The sequence below is a fragment of the Pinus tabuliformis genome, chromosome 1_2 (assembly GCF_031772625.1).
Source record: "Pinus tabuliformis cultivar Carrire ecotype Pingquan chromosome 1_2, CPIR1, whole genome shotgun sequence".
Lineage (NCBI taxonomy): Eukaryota > Viridiplantae > Streptophyta > Pinopsida > Pinales > Pinaceae > Pinus > Pinus tabuliformis.
In genome coordinates this window covers 384423986-384450191 of record NC_142298.1, presented here as the reverse complement: position 1 = coordinate 384450191, position 26206 = coordinate 384423986, and the positions used below count along the sequence as shown (strand labels likewise).

Here is a 26206-nt window from a genome sequence, read left to right as displayed (position 1 = left end):
GTAGTCTGCCACCTCTATGCTCCTCCTTTATCTTCCTGCTGAGACCCTCCATGACAAGGAGGAAAAGTAGAGGAGAAAGTGGACAACCTTGCCTTAGTCCTCTTTCCGAGAGAAAAAAAGGGGATGCACTGTTGTTGACCAGGACGTTGTAGGGTATGTTAGAGATACAGCTCATAATCCATTTAATGTAATTGAAGGGGAACCCCAGGTGAGTTAATAGCATTCTGATGTATAACCAGTTTACTCTGTCAAAAGATTTAGATAAGTCTACTTTCAGAATCATACCTTTGCCTTTCCTGGTGTGAAGAGTGTGCAGTACTTCCTAGGCAGTGCCGACAGCTTCATAGATTTGTCTGTCTTGTAGGAAGGCAAATTGTTCCGAGGAGATGTGCTTGGAGAGAATGGGTCTCATCCGATTGGCAATGATTTTGGCAATAATCTTGTATAGGTAGTTGCAGAGAGAGATAGGGCGATACTCATCAAAGGAGGAAGGGTTATCAGCTTTAGGGATAAGTGCAATAAAGGTAGATGTGATGGATGGCTCAATTCTTCCATTTATTCTGGAGTCCTCAATAACATGCAACAGATCTGTACCTAAGACATCAAAGAAAGCCAGATAAAATTTGATGGTCCAACCATCCGGCCCAGGGATTTTGTCTTTCTTGAACCATTTCAATGTGGCCTCCAGTTCTTCCAAGGTGACTTCCTTGATTAACTCCCCTCCCTCTTCTTGTTCCACAAAACGTGGGAAGAGTTGGGCAACCCTGATGATATCCGCAAGATTTTCTTCTCAAGGAACACTGAACGCTCTCTTAAAATGGGAGGTTGCAAGAGAAGCTAACTGCGGGAATGTGTTTGTTGATTGTCCATCTTCGTTCTGGAGCTGCCAGATAGTGTTAATCGCCTTTTTTGCCATTGGCGAACTTATGATAGTATTTTGTGTTAGCATCCCCTTCCTGCATCCATATCGCCCTACTTCTTAGCCTCCAGACTTCTTCACGGTCTTTAAGTATTTTTCCTCTTGTAGAGTAAAGGGATGTTATCCTCTCCTTATGTTCAGCTGTGTTGAACAGTCCACCCTGTTCATTTTCAAATATCGACAGATCATATTCAATTTGTCTCAAGGAAAGATCATCCTGTGTCCTCTTATTGTGTGCCCATTGCTTGGACATTTTCTTCAGCATATTAAGGTTGTGTAAAAAACCCTTTGTATAGTTTCCCCCTGCCCCTGGAGGGTTCGCTTTCCAGAAGTCTGTAACCATGCTGATATAGGAGGCTTCCTTGAGCCATGTTGAACAAAATTTATAAGGTCCTTTGGGTTTTTCTCTTCCTCCATCAATTTCCATATAAATAGGGAGGTGGTCAGAGATCCCTCCCGATCTGACCCATTGCCTAATACAAAATCCCAAATCAAGTATACTCTCTTTGACAAGGAAACGGTCCAATCTGCGAGCTAGACTATCTTCCCCAGTCCGATTATTTCTCCAGGTGGCTTGAATCTTGGCTGAGGGAATGTCTATCAGCTGGTGATTATCCAGGATGGTAGAAAAGTAGTTGGAGAGTGAATCTCTCTGAGCACGGTGGCCCCACGACTCCGAGTGACCAATGGATAAATTTAAATCTCCACCAAGAATCAGATGATCAGCAGAGAAAGTATCTGACCCCAAGAGGTTGTCCCAAAATTCCGGTCTGTTTTGGCACGACCCATAGATATTAAAAATTCTAAAATTCATGCCTAGGTCCGCTGAAAAAATATCTGCTCCAATATGACCAACCCCGCCCCAACAGTTGATCAGTTTAATGGAGCGGGCATTATATCTGAAGGATATACCCCCAGATCTCCATTGAGCATCAAGACCAGTGAACTTCCACCCTGGAAGCATGTGCTCAAGGGATCTAGAAATGTCAGCAATGGGGCCAAGGGTCTCTTGTAAGAAAATAATGTCAAGTGGATCGGATTGAACTATCCGACGAAGTGCCAGTTTTTTGTCAGGCCTAGCAAGCCCTCGACAATTGTAAGAAAGAATCTTCATGGAGGGGGTTCAGAGGGGGTTTCTCTAGCTCTAAGGACCCCAGGGATAGTGGACTGTTTACCAACTACAATATCGTCTCCCACTTGGGATTGTGCTTTAGTAATAGAGGAGGGTTGGCCACGATGGAGTTTATGCATGGGGGGGGGGGGGAGATAATGTCAAGGCCAACATGATCCACCGCCTGTCGAATTGCTTTTGAACGGGTCTGATACCCCTGCAATGCGGGGATAATAGTGGAGGTAGGGTGTGGGATAGGGAGAGGAGTCGACAGGGAGGGAGGAGTGGGGGCAATGTCACAATTGATATAAGCAGCGGGAGCAGAGGAAGATATTGGACCCATACCCAAATCCAAAGAAAAAACAGATGACAAGAAATCGTGAATATATGAGCAGCAAAGAGAGGAATAAGGGAGAGGGGTGCTCATACCTGAGTCAATGGAGTCTTCGGAGGTAGACCTGACAATATCATATGGCGGAGGAGGAGGACGAAGTGGAGGCCTTCCTCGTTTCTTCTATGAGGACTTGGCTGGAGCTAAAGCCGAATCCATAGGGGCGGTCTATGTTTCAGTCCTCCTAACCGGAGAAGCAGTGTGCCAAGGCATTTCCTCCGAGATACGAGGCTGTTACACCTGATCGGAAGCTTCTCTGGTCAGTGGCTCTTGTCTCGGAGCTTTTCTGGATGATCCTCCATTAAGGGGGCAATCTTTGAACAAATTCCCAACTCTGTGGCATCTCCGACACCGGAAAGGGACGCCCTCGTAGTCTAGGATCTGTCGTCTAGTTATATTTCTCCATTGTATATTGATATGTTCCAGTAATCCATCAGTAAGATCCATGTGAACCAGGATCCTAGCATAAGCCATGCGTCTCGAAGTCTGGAAGGAGGCATCATAGGTAAGATAGTTACCAAGTGTGTTCCCAATTCTCTCGAAAATGTCCTCCGTCCAGAAGTGAAATGGAAGCCCCGGGAGGTGAACCCAGATGGGTCCAACATCCACCCTTTCTTGTTCAGGATCGAACATCAGCGTCCACCTCCGAAGAAGAATAGGGGCTTGGTTAATGTGCCAACAGTCGAAAGGACCCAGTTGGTGTGTGCCAAACAACTAAAACGCATTGCAAACCAACCTTTAACAAAAGTTTGCACCCTGGGGGGGTCATTTAGATGATGGCCCCATACCTCCATGGTCCATTTCTGCAGATGCTCCACACTGTAGTGTCTGCCTCTGACCCGACCAACCAGAACTTTCTCCGACGACTCCATAGTCTCCAGCAACGGTGTATCCTCTGTGAGCTTGAGAAAGACTTCACAATTCCGAAGCTTTAGACTCCGTTTCCTCTTAGACCCCTCGCTGAACCTGGAGGCCGCTGCTTCGGGCAAAACAGAAGTCTGAATAGTCACTGGTGAAGTTGAAACCCTAGCTGCGGCAATCGGGATGGAAGCAAAAAACCCCGGAATAGAGCCGATACCAGTAAAGTTTCCTTGCAGGGGAGCCGCCGGGGTAAGAAAGGTAGAAGAGGCGGATGCCAGAGAAGTAGAAGTCGAAAGATGTTCAGACAAGGGTTTACAGATGCCAGACAAGGAGGGGTTCGAAGCAGAGGTTGCTCCTAGGGTTAGACCGTCAAGGGTATTCTGTGGCTCAACAAAAGCCAAAGAGCTAGGTGAGAGCGGCTGAGAAATGTACTCCGGGTTAACAGGGGTGTCTTCTGGCAGCGAGACCGACGTGAATCGTGAGCTAGAGATGGAGGGAAGGGCACCTATCTCTTCGGAAAGCTCATTGTCAAATGAGTAGAAACCCTCCAGAGTGGTCCTGGGCTCCGTCCAAATGGGCTCTCCTTCCAACGGGTCTACAGAATAATCTAGGAGGTCCCCCATAACTGTCTAAACCGTCAGCTGATAGCTGCCTGCGGATTCGAAGCGAGGAACAGGGGTATGGGTAGACGGTGAAAGGTTAAACTGCCCAGGTAAAAATGCCAAACCGGTAACAGCTGAGGTTAGTGAGAACGTGGGCGGGAAGCGACAAGGAAGGAGACAGGTAATGTGGACAGTCGACGACAGAGGCGGTTGCAGTAGCTGCTTACGGGGGTAGACGGTGAGAGCGGGCTGCAAAACCAGTACGTCGCGGCTGAGACCAGTGCAGGAACCCTAACCCACCCATTGCTTGTCCAGAGGTATCATAAATTTTCAGGGAAGTGCCATGCATCTTTAGTCTAACTTGTTGTTTTCCTTGGTGAAATACTTTTTCCTTTCTTCCCAACTTGAATCCAACCCATGTTTTTTGTTAATTCTGGTGGGTCATTCTTCGACAAGTGAGCGTTGTTATTTTTGAATTCTTTCTCATTTGCCTGATCTGCCCAATAAGTTTCCTTTCCAACACTATTCTTTGTGGATTCAGGAGGGGAACCTTTTCCACAAGGGCTTGATGCTTTCCACTTTTGTTGAGTCCATAGGATCCTCATTGGCATGTGTTTTTTCCTAATTGATTTTTGTTGCGGTTGATGCATTTTCTCTGACAGTATCAGTTTCATGTTTACCTTATGATTCTTTCTTATCCTAAGACTCTTATTCTTTGTATACCATATATTGATCACATTGAGCTCCTTCCCACCAATTGGGCCTTCAATTTTTGTCTTGATCTTTGTTTTTCTGCAAACTCTTGGGGTAGTTTTTTATTACATGCCTTGTTTCATAACTCGCCCTACACCAGAATGAAACTTTTTCATAATCAATCTTTTGAACCTAGACATAGTTTGGAGTCGTCATATTAATACCAATGGGAAAACCCTTATTGAGGCCCGTCTCCACACATATTCAAACATAAGAAGTCTTATAAAATTTTTAGATTTTGGGCTGCGACAATAAAACTTTCCTAATGCATTCCCAATAGAGGATAATGATGGGAGATTCTAAATATGCAGGGGAACATTTGGAAGCCTTACCCAAACCAAACCCATGGATATTGATGTCGTAACCAAGATTCAAAAATGACCTTCTTGCCCTCATTATTGTAAAAACAACAACAACAAAAAACCTCATGCAAGAGGATAAATATTCATATCATTCGTCAAGAGAGTTTTCCATGTCTCAGAGGTCCATTTGTGAAAATCAGTCAGTCATAGCCAAAACCCATTAAACCTATAGACCAAACCTTGCTCCAAAAAATAGTTTTCACAACTGAAAGTTTCCTCCTCCAAAGGAACATTGAGGGAAAGAACTTCTTGAACTACCACAAGAGCATATATGAATTTCAACATGATACTATACGAAACTGAAGAAGAGCTTGTTGGACTGGAACCATTCCTACAAAATATATTGTCTTCTTCGCCAGATCACTAAGATTTGTCGTTGTTCGAATTGTAGTAGAGATATGCAAAGAGATACATGTGATTCAAGCATAGTTTGGCCGACTAGGGAAAAACCCTAGTCACCACAAGGGTTTTTAGAGCTTTGTCCATCTAAATTGTGACAAAAAACACACATTTTTAAAAAATGATTAAAAGCAAAATTTAAAACAATTTATATTAAAGAAAATCGTATATTTTACAAATACGTTTTTAATTTAATATGTATATATGTGTGTGTGTGTGTTTTCTTTTTCATTAATCCTTTTTTCTTAAATTTCAATGCTTTGTATTAATCATCTAAATAGAGATACATGGACAAATTGATACGGGACGAGGGAATTCCACTAAGGAAACTCCACCTCTTCCGTAGAGACCCAAAACTAGTTACAAACATACTCACTTTTACATTGTCACTGCCCAGTTAGGCTTACAAGATAACCACCAAATCAACAAAGACAAGCTAGAAGACATGACATGCCCACATCAATAGCCGAGCGACCAAAACCAGTTTTTGTAATTTGCAAAGCGTGGGACACATTTCCTCATTGAAACAAAAAAAAATCGGCTTATCGGGACCAAAACACATTATCATGCCAGACATCCAAGCCGCGACATCATACGTCGTCGTAATCCCGCTAGAGAGATGCCCATGTTGGGTTGAAAAGAAACACATAAACCACTACTTAGGAAGTTGACCTCCATTAAACATGTGCAACCTTTCACCCTTAGTCCTCATCAGACAAGGAGATTGTCGTCGGAGCATGAACACTAGAACCAGGCAGCTCACGATGGTCACCACCTTCTGAGTCATGGGGTACATGACTTTCAACATGCCTTAGACGAGCGTCAATTCCATCCACCATGAAATGCAATTCCATAGCATTCTCTTAACATACTCTAATGATGCAAAAGATTGTATTTATCCACCTGCTTGTCTCTGAGAACTAAGCCCAACAGAGTCTTCATTTTCTAATGAAGGGCCACTATATTTAGAAATTGTTTCTTCTTGCCTCTTGTGTGACTTATGTCTGGAACCCATCCACCCAAATATTCAAGGAGTTTTGAGAGAGACATCAATTTTCTTTCTTTGCTAACCTTAATTTCTAATTTTATAATTTCCAGGCACACGTTCGAAGGGACGACGTTTAGTATGAAACACTGATTCATGGGCAAATAGTCTCATGCTCCTTTGACTAGACCGAGCAACACTTCTTCCACCCCTTCTAATTCTCTTGCATTTCCTCGGAGGCATGTCAAAGTCAGAGAGGGATTGATTGAGACCTTTATAGGGATTTCCCTTGCCTGCAAAAGGACAAACAGACCAAACTCTACCTTCTACTAGGTCAGGATACCAACACACACAATCGTCACAATATCCCCAAATAAAATGATTGTATTTGGAGAGCAGGCTGCTAGCATAAACCTGAGGCAACACAAACTCCACGAAAGGCTTACACTCCATCATTTGACCCATGAAACACCCCTTTCAGGTTTCGAACCAACCATAGACCCAAACCCAAAGGATAACAATACAACCCCTAGGCGCATGCTCAAAATATTGGGAGGCCAGAACAATAGCCCACAAGAGACCACCCACACCAACTACCCACGACGAAACTCTGAGAGAGTCGACTACATGAGCATCATTGGCATAACATTGAACGAGCCTATAAACCAAACCCTATACCCCAAACCATGCAAAAAAAAAACTTTCAATGCAGGAGCTAAAAACAAATTGGGTTAGAGAATGGCGCACCCAAAACAACCAAGCCAAAAGGAAACAAGAAGCTACCAGAACCTAGAGACCAAGAGTCAAAACAAAGAAACATAACTTACAATCCCCATAGGCTAAACTGCTAGGATGTACACGTCACTTCGTCAGCTAGTGAAAAGCCCATGTTTAGAACATTGCCTTCCCAAAGCACACTCGGGAAAGGTTGATAAACTCAACCCCCCACAAAAAATCCCTTGAAGCAAACCCGCCCGAAAAGCCCCCCTTAACCAGAGATCCAAGATATGCACGTTGAGGCTGATGAATAAACCTCGACGCTGTTAGGATATTCCAACACATAGGAAATAGTTAAGTACATCTTGGTCTAGTATAGAGTTAGATAAAGTGTGTTTCTTTACCATGTACATTTTGTAACTTACAATCCGATGGTCACGATATGTAGTGATCCGACGGTTCATTCTCTCCTCGGTATTACCGACACTTGATCCGTGGCTTAACACCCGATTGGTCCATGATATCTATTTAAAGAGCATGGAGGGTCATTTGTAGGGTAATTTGTCTATGAGAGAAGCATATGTAAATTTTCATTCTTTTATTAATAAATTGCCTGAAGTGGTCGCGTTGGCTCAGGCCGTGGACTGTTTCCCTCTTTGAGGGTTTTAAACACGTCAAAATACTGGTGTATTGATTTGTGATATGTTTGTGAGCGGTGTCCTTTGGTGTTCTATCTGAGGAACTTACCCTGTAAATTCCTACATGGTATCAGAGCTATTTGAGGGCCGCGTCCGTTGGTGATCCAAATCTGAAGCCGGTAGAACTGCATCCGACAACCGTTTCCTAGATCTACTATTTCTGACTGCTTTCGAGTCGAGAGGACTGCTCTGTTGTGTTGGGAGCATCTGTTCCAGTGAGGAACCCCTTTCATTTCACGCGAAAAGGTTTCCAGTAGCCCTAGCTGCGTCATTTTTAAGATCTGGAGGTATACAATGTTTATTTGCAATTTACAGTTATTTCTCTCTGTTTATTTCGGTTTTCGGTTTATTTAGTTTTTTTTATTACCAGATCTATACCTTTCATTTCTGCGTATGCTCTTTTTCGTGCGACTCTGTGCGATCTGGGCAAATCAGAAACAGAAAGGAAGGATTTTTCTCATGCGTATGCTCTTTTCCGCTACGCCTTAGTGTGATCTCGAAAAATCAGAAACATTGAGGAAAATATTTAGTTTCCGGCTAAAGCTAACTTCGAGCCGCAAGGTTCGTTTTTTTTTTGTATGTCCGTGTTGGGTTTTGTGTTTTTTGTTTTGTAGGGAAAAAGAGCTTTTTCAAAGCAAGCACGCAACCCAAAGCATCAACCCCCCTCTCTCTCTCTCTCTCTCTCAAACTTTTTGTATAGCTCACTTGGTGCAAAGCTAATTTATGAGAGTAGAGGTCTTGGGTTCAAGTCTCCATTTTGTGGGGGCGGATTTTTCATTTCCGCACATTCCCGCACTTCGTCGGTGACTTCATCAATTTTTTTTCAAAAATCCATAATTTCTTCATCCGGAAGCCGTTTTCAGAACCGTTTTTTTGAAACAACCTAATTTTTCGAGATCTTTCCATTGCAACACTTAGTTTCAGCATCTATAGCTTCAGTTTTTTTAAAATGGAAAGCCCATGCCAAGTTATTCTTGACAGCACCAACTACTTCCAATGGTGGTCCTACATTGTGGATTTACTTAGAAGTAAAGGTCTTTACAGAATAGCCACAAGCCAAGAGACCAAACCAAAAGATGAAGACAAGGCAGCTAAATGGGAAAATAGGCAAGACCAAGCATGTGGGTTGATAGGGATGTCTATTTCTCCAGATCTTAGATTCCATATTGCAGAACTTGATACTCCTGATGAAGCAATGAAACAGATTACTAAAGTCTTTGGAATTAAAAATGAAATTAAAGCCCATCAACTTGAAAATGAATTGCTTACATTGGACCCCAATAATTTTTCTTGCATTGAAGATTTTTTGTCCAAGTTCAAGACCCTTAGACTTCTCTTGGAAGGTGTTAAGGTTAAGAAAGAAGATAGTAGCCTTATCTACTCCATTCTTACTAAGTTGGGACCAGCCTATTTTGTGTTTGTTTCCACCTTCCATTCTACAAGAGAAGCCTTCATTTCTCAAGGACAAACCTACAAGTCCCCTTCCTTTGATTCCTTTTGTGATTCTTTAATAAGAGAACAAGAAAAACTCTTACACCTTGGTCTTCTTCATCTTGGAAACTCTTCTAAGAAAGTGTTAGCCACCCAGCAGCAACCAAATCCAAAGAATCCTAAGAAGAATGGTCCTAAACCAAACAAGGGTCCTAAGCAATTTCAGCCTCAAAATGAAAAATCATTTCAACAAAATGATAAGACAAATAAAAACAAAGGGAAGAAGACTGATAGACATTGCAACTTTTGTAATCGAGATGGCCACTTAGAATCCAAATGCTTTAAGAAGATGGAAGCCTTGGAAGCAGCAATGAAGAAGCATAATATCCATTTGGAGCACTCTTCAACTTCAACTTCATCTTCAGGAATGACACTTTCTGCATGTGGTTGTCAAGCATCTCGGTCTGGCTATGCACTAAATGTATCTTCTTCTTCTCATTCTCATGAGTGGCTCATTGATTCTGGAGCTTCTTATCACATGGCCAGAAACAAACCCATGTTTTCTTCTTTAAATGATTGTAACACCAAAATATATATGTTGGTGATGATAGATCTCTTAGTGTTGTAGGGATTGGAACTGTTCATCTAGACAATGGTCAGTTTAATGATGTATTATGTGTTCCAACCTTATCCTGCAACCTTCTATCTGTATATCAGGTGAAGGTAAAATCATTGAATTTTCACCTCATGATGTTGTAATTAAGGACCTAAGAGATCCTAGACAGATTTTAGCTACTGGCATTGCTGATGATTCTACAAGGTTATATAAGTTTCACAACTTTGGGTCATCAAATCTTCCCTCGGTATTTGTTGCTCATAATGATGAAGTGAGAAAACTTTAGCATGAGCGATTTGGTCACTTAAACTATTGCTCTCTTCAGAATCTATGTAAAGAAAATATGGTGACAGGTCTTCCAATGGTATCTTGCAGAGATGGTGTTTGTTCCGGATGTGTACTCGGAAAACATCATCGGGACAATTTTGAAAAACGTGCCTCTTGGCACGCCTCAGCCCCTTTACAGCTCGTGCATAGTGATTTATGTGGTCCACTTCCAGTTGCTTCATTCTCTGGCTACAAGTATTTCTTAACTTTCATTGATGATTTCTCCAGACGCACTTCGGTATACTTCTTAAAACTCAAGAGTGAAGTATTTAACATGTTCTTGGCCTTTAAGGCCTTTGTTGAAAAACAATCTGGACATCAAATTCTTAAGCTAAGATCTGATAATGGCGGAGAATATGTTAAAAACACATTCATCAACTTTTGCACTGAGAATGGAATTCAAATGCAACATACTGTTCCATATACTCCACAACAAAATGGTGTAGCTGAAAGGAAGAATCGCACCTTAAAGGAAATGGCTAATTGTATGCTTCAATCTAAAGGACTTAGTTTTAATTATTGGGCAGAAGCAATTAACTGTACAAATTACATAATAAATCGCACTCCTACTAAGGTTTTAAAGAATATCACTCCAGAAGAAGCATGGAGCTCAATCAAACCAGATGTAAGTCACTTTCGTGTTTTTGGAAGTGAAGCATGGGCCCATATTCCAGATGAGAAACATAAAGCTTTAGAACCTAAGAGTGAAAAATTTATTTTTGTTGGATATTCTGAAGATGTCAAAGGATATAGACTTATTCCACTTAAGTCCAAAAATGTTATCATTAGAAGAGATGTAAAGTTTGTTGAAAATATATCGGCCTGCGAGCCTAGTTCGGCGGATGTGCCACCTCTCCCTATCTCTTCTACTTTTGAAAATATTTCTTCTTCAGATGATGAAAGCGAGGATGAAACTCCTCACCCACCTTCTCAGGATTCTCCTTCAGCTCCTCAGCTTCCAAAATGGGTCCGTGCTACTCGGGATGCAGCAGGTGATCTTGCCAGTGATCCTACAGATCAGCGACGTACATGTTCTTAGTTCGAGAGAGCCTCTTCTTTACTGGCTCAAGCTTCAGTGCATTATGATCCTGACACCTTTGCAGAAGCTTCAGGCCATCCAGATTTGGAAGTAGCTATGAATGAAGAATATCATTCATTATTGGCAAATGATACATGGGATCTTGTTCCTCTACCAAAGGGACGAAAACTTGTTAGATGCAAATGGGTTTACAGAACCAAGTATGGACCAGATGGGAAAGTTGATAAACATAAAGCTCGTCTTGTTGCTAAGGGTTTTTCACAAGTTGAAGGCATTGAATATATTGAAACCTTCTCCCCTGTTGCCAAAATGAACTCTATCCGCCTTGTTCTTTCCCTTGCTGCCTCTTTCAAATGGGAAGTCCATCAGATGGATGTTAAATCCGCCTTCTTGCATGGGGACTTGCATGAAGAAATCTATATAGAACAACCTATTGGCTTTATACAAACAGACTCCAGCCTTGTATGTCGGCTTAAGAAATCCCTTTATGGTCTCAAGCAAGCTCCTCGATCTTGGTATGCCAAAATGGATAACTTTCTTTTAGAAAATGGCTTTTCTAGGTGTCATTTTGACAATACTGTCTACACCAAGAAAGTGGGCAAGTCTCTTATCATTCTTGTTCTTTATGTTGATGATCTTATCCTGACTGGTAGTGATCCCAACCTTATAAACCATGTGAAGTCTAGCCTTAAAAGGAAGTTTGAAATGACAGACTTAGGACACTTACATTATTTTCTCGGTTTTCAAGTCTTGCAATCCAAGGAAGGTATTTCCCTTTCTCAGTCCAAGTATGCCTGTGATATTCTACGCCATTTTCACATGGAAGACTGTAAGCCAGCCCCTTCTCCCTTTCAGTCTGGAGTCAAACTTTCAGTCACTTGTACTTCTCCTGAAGTTGATGCTACCTTATACCGTCAATTTGTAGGAAAACTTTTGTATCTAACCCATACTCGTCCTGACCTTTCCTTTGTTGTTGGCCTTGTTGCTTGGTTTATGCAAAACCCACGTGAAAGTCATTGGAAAGCAGCTAAAAGAATACTTCCTTATGTTCGAGGTACAATTCAGTTTGGGATTCATTATAGTGCCGAAGCATCTCCCTTATTGGTTGGTTTCACTGATTCCGATTAGGCTGGTGAACCTGATGATCGAAAGTCTATTGCAGGTTATGTGTTCACTCTTGGTTCAGGACCTATTACATGGGCTTGCAAGAAACAAGGTGCCATTTCTCTTTCTTCAGCAGAAGCAGAGTATCGTGGTGCCGTAGAAGCTAGTAAGGAAGCCTTGTGGCTTCGTCAGATCCTGTCAGAGTTTGGCTTTCAGCAGCAGCATCCGACTACTTTTTGGTGTGATAATCAAAGTTCCATTCAACTATGCAAAGATCCAGTCCAACATCAGCGCAGCAAACACATTGAACTGCACATGCACTTCATCGGAAAGCTCATTCACGACCATGTTCTTGAAGTGCAATATTGTTCAACAGATGATCAAGTTGCAGACATCTTTACAAAGGCTCTCACAGAGGCGAAGTTCACTAAACTTCGATTTATGGTTGGAGTTTAGGAAATTGTCACTAAGGGGGGATAGGCTCTAGTGCCTCCTTCCTTCTCCTATTGTGTCATATTTGTAAATCCTTCAATCCTATCCCAAGTTGTTCTTAAAGGGGGATGTTAGGATATTCCGACACATAAGAAATAGTTAAGTACAACTTGGTCTAGTATAGAGTTAGGTAAAGTGTGTTTCTTTACCATGTACATTTTGTAACTTACAATCTGACGGTCACGATATGTAGTGATCCGACGGTTCATTCTCTCCTCGGTATTACCGACACTTGATCCGTGGCTTAACACCCGATTGGTCCATGATCTCTATTTAAAGAGCATGGAGGGTCATTTGTAGGGTAATCCGTCTATGAGAGAAGCATATGAAAATTTTCATTCTTTTATTAATAAATTGCCTGAAGTGGCCGCGTTGGCTCAGGCCGTGCACTGTTTCCCTCTTTGAGGGTTTCAACCATGTCAAAATATTGGTGTATTGATCTGTGATCTATTTGTGAGCGGTGTCCTTTGGTGTTCTATCTGAGGAACTTACCCTGTAAATTCCTACAGACGCTCACACCTTCCTTCACACTGCTCGCCATAGAGACAAGCCACCTCCAACAAATAAACAACATGTTCATCCATGTGAGGAGGACTCTGCCTACTCTTGAAATAAATGAGTGTGTGATTGCCTTAGGATAGTGAGCACATAAAACCATGCCCAGTCCAATTTGCATTAACACCCCATCAAGAGCTTTTTTCATTAATCCTTATTTAAATATATAATGTTTAATTAGATTGTAATATTCTAAAATTACTTTCGGATTGACATATCCGAGAATATCCAATGCATCAAAAAATAAAACACGCTATTAAAACAATTGATTTTCGAATAAGATGGTAAAATTTGACAATTTTTTTTGGAAATACCAGGTATAGCAATCCAACTTAAATATTTTGAGTGCCTTAACAATTTTGATAATTTTTTTATAGTGCTAGAATCTATTTCCACCATCATACAAGATTTAAACACTCCTATAAAATCTATTTCCACCATCACACAAGATTTAAACACTCCTATTAAAATTTTTTTTGGAACCCCGGAGGCAATTTACTCCGTGGGTATACAACCGCTGAAATGCAAGTTGTGCGTTGAAATGATAAGTGCCGTGTCGTAATTAAAGAGTCCTCATTTCCGGCATAAGCATTATGATTAAAGTAGCAACTAAAGGGACTGCTAATAGAATGATGCCGACTTATGATCGTGAAGTGGCTTTTTCTTGGGTGGGTTTTTTTATTTCCAATGAAGTGAGTTCCTTTTTCTTCTCTTTTTAGTTTTTTTTATTCGTAAATGACTGTGTAGTGGCGTGTAGAAATATGCATATATAAAATGATATATTAAACATTATATAATTTTTTAATATACATTTTATTATTATATATAAAATTTAATAATATATATTTCAATTTATACATTATATTATTGTAAAGTATATGTTATTTGTGATAATTAGGCCGATAGGCCTTTCTTTGAAAGACCTTTTTCGTCGTCCTTTTGTCTGTGAGACTGACACTTGGCATCCACATTCAGCGGGAAATTGTTCAACCGTTTCTGTTAGCAGTTAAGTGGAAAAACTCAAAACGCAGACTCGGATTTCATAGATCCTGTATGGCTGATAGGTAAGGCCACCAGATAACCATGGACTCCATAAATATTGCAGATAACTATGCCCTCATTAATTCAAACTAATGACATGGAGGCTTATCCCGACAAATATGGCATGCCTGACTTCGCAAAGCCTTCACCGCATTCGATTATCAGTGTTTCAAGGGAAGTGGGATATAAATTCAGGAACCATATCTGCCTTCACCACCAACGCAAGAAGGAAGCCTTTGTTTGTCCTACATAATACTACCATAGCGAGAGAAGACCATTTGCGCAGAAAGGAAAATGGCGAGCTCTACTGCAGGCCAGGTTATCAAATGCAAAGGTAATTACTCCAGTTGAGTTCAGTTCAGTGCAAAGAGTCATGGCCACATTATATTTATGTCATGTATATCATTTCAGGGCAAAATTGAATTTCAGGGTTAAGTTGGATTTATGCAAACTGTATGTGTGCTTCTTGAAATCTGATATATTTTGATATTTGTATATCTGTTGCAGCTGCTGTTGCCTGGGCAGCAGGGGAGCATAGTAGTCTTTGCCTTGCCTTGGAGGGGGCAGAATATTCTCTCGCTCCTTTTGATGCTTCTTTCTGAAGCATTTGATGTGAACCATTTGTAAGATCTTAGATTGGCAATGAATTGTCACCTTTCTTGGTCACTGATCCATTGATGAGTTAGATTTATTGATGTTGGCTTTTGATAGTCTGATGCAGTTGTCTTTCTGACTCCAGTTGTATCCATTTCTTCCCCACTTTATTTTCAAAAAATGCAGATGTTGAAATGCATTATACTTGATTGTAATAATTAATATTTATTATGTTAGGTAAGTAACACTATAGTTCGACTAACTTTGGAATTATGGAAATGCAGAATCCTAACAGAATTGCCAATGGATCGTCATTTCCATCATGCAGGTGATTCTGGGCAGACGGGAACCGATTTTTTACACTGGAAGCTGCTCCTCTTTAAGTCCAATAGTAAACATGATGTATGTTTTTATGGCACTGTTCAAGGGGTAATTACAAATAGATATCTTGAATAGGGGCTGAAATCCTTGATACTTTTGTGATAGTCTGTTTTGAGTTTTTGAAAGCCATCCTCTTGAAGCCTGCATTTTGTCTTTTCATTTGTACTCAGATGAATATGACCTTGTTGTTTTAGATCCTGAATTATTGATTATCAATTTAAACTTGGATAGTTATTAAAAGACAGCAGCATTTTCAAACACAAAAATCATAAAATGAGTTCAGGTACTGAATAATTGTAAACTTTAAAATTCAATATTTCAATCAGAGAGAACTTGAAAGCTCAAGAAAAATTTAGAGAAATCTTATATCCAATGAATGTAAACTCACAAAAGAAGAAATGATATGATTCCTATTTGTTTGGGCTATAGTAGTGCAACACTGAAAGAGATGCAATCTGCTAAATGATTGAATAGAAAACAAGTGGTACAATACACAATCCAATCATATCATTAGTGTTGCCAGTTGTTCATGGAAAAGGAAGAGAAACAAAATTACAAATAGGAAGGGTTGTAAATCTTGGCAACCATATAATTCATACCTTTGAAACACGTGAATAATGCATTTGTTAAATGACGTTTTATGAAAGCATTCATATAATTGATAAAATAATAACCATCCTATACAAACTTTTTATCCTAGAAGCTAAATAAAAAAAAATCCTCAAAAGTCCAATTTAAAATACAGGCTCCACTAGTAGATAACAATAGAAGGTGCCTGACTTGAGAAAGGAGAAGAATGCAAATAAACTTATGAAACTATAAATGGACTTCCAAGAATAAAACCCCAATTTCAAGGCACTGATAAAATAGTTACAAGCAAATACCACGTACCTGTAGCATCTTCCAAAAGATGAAAAGTCTACAGGAGTTTCAGGTTCAAGGAAGCGAAAATAATAAACATGCTGTACAAACTTTTGTCCGAGAAGATAAACAAAAATGCTCAAAAGTCCAATTTAAAATAGGGGCTCCACTAGTCAGAGAAATGCAATAACCTATGGCTCATAGACCATTAGACCAACCATAAGAAAAAAATAGAATAGCTCCTGAAACTGCCACGGCAATCCACATTCAGCGGGAAATTGTTCAAGCGTTTCTGTTAGCAGTTAAGTGGAAAAACGCAAAACGCAGACTCGGATTTCATAGATCCTGTATTGCTGATAGGTAAGGCCACCAGATAACCATGGACTCCATAAATATTGCAGATAACTATGCCCTCATTAATTCAAACTAATGACATGGAGGCTTATCCCGACAAATATGGCATGCCTGACTTCGCAACGCCTTCACCGCATTCGATTATCAGTGTTTCAAGGGAAGTGGGATATAAATTCAGGAACCATATCTGCCTTCACCACCAACGCAAGAAGGAAGCCTTTGTTTGTCCTACATAATACTACCATAGCGAGAGAAGACCATTTGCGCAGAAAGGAAAATGGCAAGCTCTACTGCAGGCCAGGTTATCAAATGCAAAGGTAATTACTCCAGTTGAGTTCAGTTCAGTGCAAAGAGTCATGGCCACATTCTATTTATTTCATGTATATCATTTCAGGGCAAAATTGAATTTCAGGGTTAAGTTGGATTTATGCAAACTGTATGTGTGCTTCTTGAAATCTGATATATTTTGATATTTGTATATCTGTTGCAGCTGCTGTTGCCTGGGCAGCAGGGGAGCCTCTGAAGATTGAAGAAGTGGAGGTGGCTCCCCCACAGGCAATGGAAGTCAGAATTAGAATTAAAATTCATTATACTGCCTTGTGTCATACAAACGTTTATTTCTGGGAAGCAAAGGTATGCTTTGAAAAATTATTGGAACTAAATTTATTAAACATCAATAAAAATTAAAGTCTGGATATGTGGCATTCCCCTGCACTGTATGATACATTAGCTTCCTCTTTATACAATTAAGTCACTACAAACATTGATTATTACATATTTTCAACAGTGAAATTAAATTACTGATACTCATACTGCTTTCTGTTGCAGGGCCAAACCCCTCTCTTTCCCCGCATTTTGGGACATGAAGCAGCTGGGTATGCACTCTGTTTTTTATTCAAAATAAATTAATTAGTTATACTAGTAGGCATGTAGAATTTCAGAAGGGAAAAAGAGACAGAAACTTTGTGATTTATTGTTCACTAACTATAGGTTGGTTGACACAGGGTTGTTGAGAGTGTTGGAGAAGGGGTGACTGACCTCAAGGAGGGTGACACTGTGCTTCCTGTATTTACTGGAGAATGTGGAGAATGCAGACACTGCAAGTCAGAGGAGAGCAACATGTGTGATCTTCTGAGAATTAACACTGAGAGAGGGGTTATGATAAATGATGGAAAAACAAGGTTTTCAAAAGATGGGAAACCGATTTACCATTTCCTTGGTACATCGACTTTCAGCGAGTACACTGTTGCTCATGCCGGTTGTGTTGCCAAAATTAATCCAGAGGCCCCTCTTGACAAAGTCTGTGTTCTGAGTTGTGGTGCCTCAACAGGTAACTACTTCATGCGAACTTCTTAATGTACTTGGTTGATGATTGTGAAACCCATGATCGTTTCCTAGATTAGAAATGTCATGCAAACTTCATTTTGCTGTGGATTCAGGGATGGGTGCGGCTTTGAATGTAGCCAAACCCATGAAGGGTTCAACAGTAGCAGTATTTGGCCTTGGGGCTGTTGGGCTTGGTGTAAGTACTAACGAAGAGTGTACTCTCTTTATGTTCGTGTCAATACTCTTATTTTACAGTCATTAATGGATTATGATGATTATTTAACAGTTCAGCACTGTTCCTGAATATTTTGGGACCAATATCATGAGTGTACCCTTTAGTTTTCTGTTACGCATCTTGTTTGGGTTAATCTATGCAGGCTGCTGAAGGGGCAAGAATTGCAGGAGCTTCTCGAATAATTGGAATCGATTTAAACAGTGAAAGATTTGAAAAAGGTTGAAAATTGACCATTTCCACCATTTGTTAATCAGTGTATATATGTTAAATTGCCCATTTCCGTCATTTGTGAGTCAGTGTGTATATGTTTGACTGAAGAATTGCCTTTCCTTTCTAATTTTTTTGATCCTTTTACAGCAAAACTCTTTGGTGTAACGGAATTTATTAACCCACTGGACCACGCCAAGCCTGTTCAAGAGGTCACTTAGTTTATATTAATTAACTTTTAAAGCTGAAGACAGTTTTACCTTGCCTTGCATTCCATTGGTACAACATGGGGGATATTTAATCTGTGCAGCAGTGGGAACTAAGTTACTAACACATCAATGCCTTGCTCACTACCATTTGCAAGTAAAGTTCCAGAAACAACTGCCATTGAGGCAGTGTCACATGTGCTTATACTTCTCATACAAGCCTTCTTACAGAAATGCTCTTTGGCTTCACCAACCAGTCCACATACGGTGGATGCACCTTGGCAACAACAGTTTTTAACTATATCAGAGAAATTAGCTTCAGCAGAAAAAGTGTAGCAGGAGGTGGCAGATGAGGCCCACTTATTAACAACCTTGTACATTTCTCTTGCCCTTATTTGTTGCAATATTTCTAGCATAATCGGATCACTACATGAGTATTTGACCCAACTTTTAGCACATCCTCTGACGCAGTGACTGCCATCACTCTAAAATTGCAGGAGGAATGTTAACTATGATATGTGACTTGTGCCTATCATCTGCACAACTCACTTCTGAAATAGTGGTCATACTGTAGCAAATTTGTTGTTGAACTTCTCCTCAGAGAAAATTTACATTATCATAGGCTCAGTAAACCTCTGATCTTATTTACAATCAAATATCCCCACTTAGAAGTTGTCAGTACTCATCAATTGTCTTACAGTTGAGGAAGTTTCTTCTTGATTTGATTTTCATTTGATCCAAGTTGTACCACTTGCCAACCAAGGGCAATGCCGCAATTGTCCTCTGAGCCCATTCTTATAAAGTTGCACAGTTTCCTATTTGGTTACCTATTCTTTGCACTACAGAACTATGTCTTCTTCCACTGCTGTGCCAAAATTAAGACATTCTACAGAAAATGATGTGATGGACTCCTCTTCATCTTCATCAAGGATGGATGTGTTGTAGAGCTTCAAGCAAAGCTATAGACTGAGGTGAACGCTAGATCAATCCCAATGCACGATGGCAAATCCAACTTAAATGCCTTCTCTCAAATCTGGTGGATGATTCTCTGTGGAGTATGGACCCTATCACAGAGTTTTATGCTTTCCCTCTTTCTTTTTTAAGCACTATTTTTGAAGATACACTAATGCTTTGTCTCCTACATGTGATGAAATGAATCCCAATGCACGATGGCAATTCCAGCTTAAATGCCTTCTCTCAAATCTGTTGGATGATACTCTATGGAGTATGGACCATATCACAGAGTTTTATGCTTTCTCTCTTCATTCTTTAAGCACTATTTCTAAAGATACACTAATGCTTTGTCTCCTACATGTGATGAATGGTCTCATTGCACCACAGTGCTTGAGTGTATTAATGAAGTTTCCACACAGCTCCAAATGGTCTATTTCTAAAGAATTATAATTGGAAATGAAAGTTGATAAACGACATATTCAGCCCAAAGACTATTAAGCTTATTCAAGATAATAAGCTGCTGTGCAAAGGTGTTTACAGAGTTGTTGCACTTGGTACATAAAATGACAAATCGAGCCAGAGCTTTTACACCAGGTAAGGCTCACCATGTGTTAGTGCTCAAAGAAGAGCATGATAATATAAGAGGGGACTGTTACCCACAATAGTGCCTTGCGCAAAATTGGGGTAACCAGGAGGGCTATCCCCGTAAATAAAAAATAGTGATAACAGTCAGAAGTTTGCAAGCAATGTGTACCTGTGACAGTGTTTGCAGAACTGATCAGTAAAAAAAAATATAACGCTTTTGCACTCCATAACTATGGTGATGAAGGTATGAAGAAGTCCTTGAGGAGGTTTGATACGCATTTCCTTGTTTATGCAACCCAGAAACAGCTGCGTGAGATGAGCAGTGTATCTGTAATCATGAGCACCATTAAGGGATGAGTATTCAGGTCAGAAATTTTGCATTAATATGCTGTGTTAAATCCAACGGAATTGGTTTGGATGAGATCTGTATCTACTGCCCAGAACACTACCATCAAACTTGACTATCTCATCAATAAACTGTTTTCCTCCATTTGAATGTTGCCAAAGTGTCTTGATTGCTTGATCCCTATCAGGTGGAGCATTGTCTCTGCCAGGCAATCGAATGAACTTACATAGCCTTCTTCAAGAGCAGTTCCACCATCCAAACTTAAGTTCCAGTCAACGTCTCATCATCAAATGCCAAGCTTACTGTCCACATACACCTTTGACATCAATGCTGAAATCACCAACACGTCTCTTTCTCTTCAAGTTTTCTTTCATGCAGTGAATGTCAGATCTGGCAGGTTTGCTTAAGTGCTCGAGACAATTTATTTATCTCTCTTTTTCCAGTTAGTTCTACTTATTACAGGAGAGATCGGACTAGACTATGTTGAACAAGTGCACAAGAATATTACATGTTAAAGGCAGATCCCTGGCATATCTCTTTGGAGCAGAAGAAGCCCCGTCTCCTAGCTTTTAACTTCCTTGAGGAAATTATCCAATTCACCTCTTCAAGGGACATCAACAAACAGCTATCAAGGATCATATAAAAGGGTCCCACTGCAGTGAATTGTTCTTCAAAGGACTCCCTTCTGCAGGTTATGGGCAATGAATCAGTTGTTGGTGACAACGAACAGGTACTGCCTCACAGTATAAATTTTACTTATTTTTTGTACATTGTCTTCAGATTCAGATCATAGATACTGTATGTACTTGTGTACCAGATGTAAGTCCCATCCTCTAGATCAATTATAATCATACCATTTGATTGCCCTTCATCCTCTTTTTTATGCAGGCATTGTCCAAGAGTTCCCTAAATTTTGGTGTGCATTCACTCACCATGAAACTTGGGACTTTTTTCACATCCTCCGGGGCACTGTGCAGCACTATGCTTGTTTCCATATTTACTTTAGTTCCTTTGAAAGTCAGAAATTATAATCATATTGCCTTCGTCACTACTTACCTTTATATATGCTTGACTATCTATAGAACTTTCTTCCTTTCACTAATTCTATCGGCCTCTCTTTGTACCTTTTGGGACAATTGCTAGTAATATAAACATATCAATATCCTATTTCAAACATGGATAGTTTATAAATAATAATAAAATTATATATCTAAAATAATTTTTTGATATTATATAATGTTTTTTTAGTTTTTTTTTTATAAAAAAGTTTTATATAAATAAATAAATTGCATTCACTTTATTAAAGTTGGTGTAAACATCTTATTGAGTAGAAGATAAAATTAGGATTAAATTGTTTGTTAGTTAAGTTGGTGTAAACATCTTATTGAGTAGAAGATAAAATTAGGATTAAATTGTTTGTTAGTTGCAAAATTAATTGCTAAATACAATTAACATTATTTTTATGTATTTAATTATAAATTTAATAATTTATAAAATTTAAATATTTTAATTATAAATATTAAATTTGTATGCGGACAATTTTCTTTTTTTGCTAAAACAAGAATCGTACTTTCTATTTCATTAAATCGGAAAAAAATTACATAAAATACAATAGTCCCAAAGGAACTGTAGCTATCCACTTAAATCCTAGGGCACTGAGCTAAAAGCTTAAAAATTGAGCAAAGGGCCCGCAGACATAACTACAATATCCTCGAAATACAAACCAAAGCCGAGACCGTTTGATCCCCCCTCAGAGATCTGATGGACGAGGCTCAAATCGGGGCGAAAACAAGCAAACACTTTAAAATTAGAATCAGACCCGATGAGGAAATAGGGACCACTCTATAAGGATTTCGGGTCCGAATGGGGGGATAACCCTCGAGCATGTAGTTCGCCCGAAATCCATCGATTCCCACCATGAAGTGAAACAAGCACGGAAGATAACCCTCACCCGGACTTGCATACTTTTCCTTAACCATCAATTCTCCTCGCCAGATCCAATGACAGAGGAAAATATCGCAAGACCTAAAAGCATGGAGAATTACCGCGCGATAACCGACCTGGACCCACAAACATTCTTACTTAATCTTGACTGTAGAATCATCTTGTTTGATCCAATGGCTGAGGATCATATCACATGAGCCAAAAGCATCGAGAATTACCTCGCGATGAGGGTGGTATTCCCTCCCCTCCCTTGGCCACGTGTTGCTTGGTGAGTGGAATCGCTCCCAACTTCGAAATACTGCTTCCAACTTGAAGGGCATGCGATAAACCAGAAACCACCCTGAGAGCGGTATTGCCACCACAGAAAGAAATACGAGGGTTTTGAGTCTGCCGAGAAAGCCTAGACTCCGGCCCCTCGCACCATCCCATCTCCTCGGGCGAATGAACCAAAGGAAGATGAAAATCCATCCGTCCAGCCATCCATCCGAGAAACAGCGTCTGCCGAGCAACTTCCACCTGAAACTTCTGTGTTTGTACTTACCAGGGTTGAGGAGGCTGACAGTGACCTGCATCCCAAAAATGACCTCACTTCGGAAATAACACTTCATAATGAATCCAAATCAACTAGACCCCGTCTCTGTGGCTCTGTTTCGAAACACCATTCTGTCCTCATCCGCCTAATCTTGACAATGCGCCTTTAATCTATTCTGAGGCATCTCTTGCCAACTCAGCTCGACCCTGCTTTTGGTGCAGAGCACCCCTTGATTGGCCAGAATGTCCGCCAATTTATTTGCCGTCCTTCGCACATGGGTAAAACTCATGGTACGTAAGCACAGGAGGTGAAGCTGAATCCGTTGAAAGACCTGGAGTAGCCTCCAATGTTTTGAGACTTTTTCCGGCTCCGTGCCACAGCTGATTCTCTTGACCGAGTTAATGATTAACTTAGAATCAGCTTCAACTATTATATTCTGGAGATTATCTTGCTTCAGGAATTCTAAACATTGCTCAAGTGCCATTAATTCCGCCATATTGTTAGTGGCTCTTCCCAAATGGCAATGGAAAATAAAAAGGATGTAGCCATTTTCATCCCTTAACACCCCTCCAAAGCCAGCAATACCCGGGTTTCCTTTTGAGGCCCCATCAATGTTGTATTTCAAAAAACCCTAAGGGGGAGGATGCCAGTAATCCTGCTTAGTGTCCAGTTTCATTACCTTCCTATCCAAGCCCTGTGGTATAAGCCCCTGCATACCCAACTGAAGAAGTATCTGCATTTCAGCTTCTGAAGGTGGATTCTTTGGGGAAGTTCGCACTATAGTACCTACTGTCTCCTTAAGCTGTCTTAAGATCTGCTCAAAAATGCGTTGGGAGGAACTTTTTTCATTTTTGAAGATTCTGTTGTTCCTTTCTTTCCAGACATTCCATATTATGAAGCTTGGCGTTAAAGCCCAAGCTGAGCAAAGAAATTCATAATCAGAGAAGTTTCATCTCTAGTTATTTAGGGTGTTGATAATGCTTCCTTTGTCCCTGTCTGTCTATTGGAAAATAGTGGCAAAAGTATCCCACAACCTGGAGGTGAAAATGCAATTATTGAGAAGGTGCTCCATTGTTTCCTCTTGGGCTTCACAGAGCTGGCATCTGGAAGGACCCAGAACACCCCTCTTCCGAATGTTTTCCCAAGTCAGAATTTTCTTATGATGTACCAGCCACATGAAGAGTTTGATCTTCATCCATCCTTGATGCCTCCATAGGTTCTACCAAACCCTGTCCGGTACATTGGAGTCCAACTCAAGGAGTATTCATTTTGCCTCCTTAAGATTGAAGGTACCTTCATTATTGCTACCCCATCTAAGTTGGTCATGCCCCCTTGTCACTAAAATTTTCCTTTGGTCCAACATTTTCAGGAGTGCCTCAGCTTTTGTTTTCAAGGGACTATCATCCTTGTTATCTATATTCTTCCAGGTTCTCCATTTTCCTTCACTATTGGTTTGATCCCAAAAATCTTTTACCCTAAGTAACCCTTTGGTATCAGTTTCTTTCTTGAGGTCCAAAAAGTCCTCTCTTAACAATGTAGGTTCTTGTTTCCATTTATCCTCCCAAAACAAAGCAAGATCTCCCTCTCTGATTTCCCAGAAGCTATTTTTTTGTACTAAGCCTCTATTCTCCCAGGCCTTATTCCAGATGTGTGAGCCTTTTATGATGCCAGTCACCCTTATGTGATCATTATTTTGCCAAGTGCTGGGATATTTTTCTTTCCAGATACTAGCCCACTGAGCCTTTGGATATTTTACCCAACGCCACCATAATTTTTCCCCTAAAACTTTGCTTAGTATTTCCGGATCATCCAATCCAAGACCCCCATGGTTTTTAGGTTTGCAAATCTTATCCCAGGCTACCAAGGCCCATTTCTTTCTCTCCTCCCCCTTACCCCAAAGAAAGTCTCTTTGAATGGTTCTAAATTGTTGCAAAACTCCTTTTGGAGCTGGAAGGGATGATAGCATGAAGACGGGGATTGATTGAAGTACAACTTTTGTAAGCACTAACCGACCAACTAAGTTTAAAGATCTAATAGTCCATTTCCTGATTTTATCCTGCATCTTATTAATCACTGGTTCCCAAATGCTCTTGTGCAAAGGTTTATTAGTTAGAGGAACTCCCAAGTATTTGGAAGGAAGGACATCCCTTTGAAAGCCCAGAATTCTGGAGATATTTCTTTGAATAGCAATATTGGTATTAAAGAAAAAAATCTTAGATTTGGAGAGATTAACTTCCATACCTGTGGCCATGGAAAAGTCACACAGGATTTGTTTATAAGCTAGTGCTTCTTTGATCGTGGGGATTCCCTGTAGTATGGTATCATCAACAAATTGTTGATAGGACAAAGCCTGTCCAGTCTCTGAAAGTTGGAGACCCTTGATGTTACCAACTTATTTTGCATGCTTGATAGACCGACCAAGTCCTTCCATCATGAGGATGAAGAGAAAGAGAGAGAGCGAATCTCCCTGCCTGAGGCCTCTTGAAGGATTAAAAGTCTAGGAAGGAGAACCATTAACCAAAATTGAAAAGCTAGAAGAAGTTACCAAGGCCATGACCCATCTTACTCAGTTATGATCAAACCCAAAGGCTGTAAGGACCTTCTTGATATAGGTCCAATTCAACTTATCGTATGCTTTGGATAGGTCCAATTGCATAATCATGCTAGCCTTCCTATTGCTTAACAATGAGTGCACCACCTCATGCGATTGAATGATGTTATTGAGAATTTGTCTACCCTCCACATAACCAGATTGCTCCACAGAAACTAGAGTAGGAATAAGTGGTTTGAATATATTGGCAACAACCTTGGATATTATCTTGTACATCACATTGCACAAAGCTATGGGTCTAAACCCGTCTGGAGTCTGAGCATTGTCATGTTTGGGGATCAAGGAGATGAAGGAAGTATTTAGCACCTTCAAAATGGTTCTATTCATCCTGGAATCCTCCACTACATTCAGAATATATTGTTTAACAATGTTCCAGCAAGCTTTAAAGAAATCCACATTAAAACCATCAGGGCCTGGCGCTTTACCATTCTGCATTTCTTTGATGACCTCACTGACCTCCTCTTCAATCACTGGCCTATTAAGATTGAAATTATCCTCTCTTGTTACAAGCCTAGGTATATGCCTTGTTAAGTCCCTGATAAAATGATCTCTGTCTGAAATGGTTTCCTTTGCTATACCTCGAAAGTGCTGAACTAACACAATTTCTATATCTTCATGGGAATTAAGTAGATGACCTCCCTCATCCTTGATCAAAGAGATCCTATTA

General features: G+C 40.3%; 2 protein-coding genes across 4 annotated transcripts; one reads left to right on the top strand and one right to left on the bottom strand.

Moving 5' to 3' along the window:
• Positions 1–896: 896 nt before the first annotated feature.
• On the bottom strand, positions 897–2033 carry LOC149205981 (uncharacterized). The gene has a single exon (XM_089397557.1). The coding sequence runs from the start codon at positions 2031–2033 to the stop codon at positions 897–899; it is 1137 nt and encodes a 378-aa protein (XP_089253683.1).
• Positions 2034–14585: 12552 nt separating this feature from the next.
• On the top strand, positions 14586–21181 carry LOC149205980 (alcohol dehydrogenase 1-like). Of its 3 annotated transcripts, XR_016252517.1 has the most exons (10): positions 14586–14737; positions 14911–15026; positions 15282–16910; positions 17084–17226; positions 17422–17468; positions 17598–17923; positions 18033–18115; positions 18297–18372; positions 18512–18941; positions 19065–21181. XR_016252517.1 is itself a non-coding variant. In XM_089395245.1 (9 exons), exons 3-9 carry the CDS (start codon positions 16871–16873, stop codon positions 18580–18582), a joined length of 786 nt encoding a protein of 261 aa, XP_089251371.1. In that variant the 5' UTR covers positions 14586–14737; positions 14911–15026; positions 15326–16870; the 3' UTR covers positions 18583–21181. The 3 variants fall into 3 exon arrangements, 2 of the variants coding, with proteins under 2 accessions (XP_089251371.1, XP_089251370.1); XM_089395245.1 differs by having other exon boundaries at positions 15326–16910; positions 18512–21181; XM_089395244.1 differs by having other exon boundaries at positions 18512–21181.
• Positions 21182–26206: the final 5025 nt, after the last annotated feature.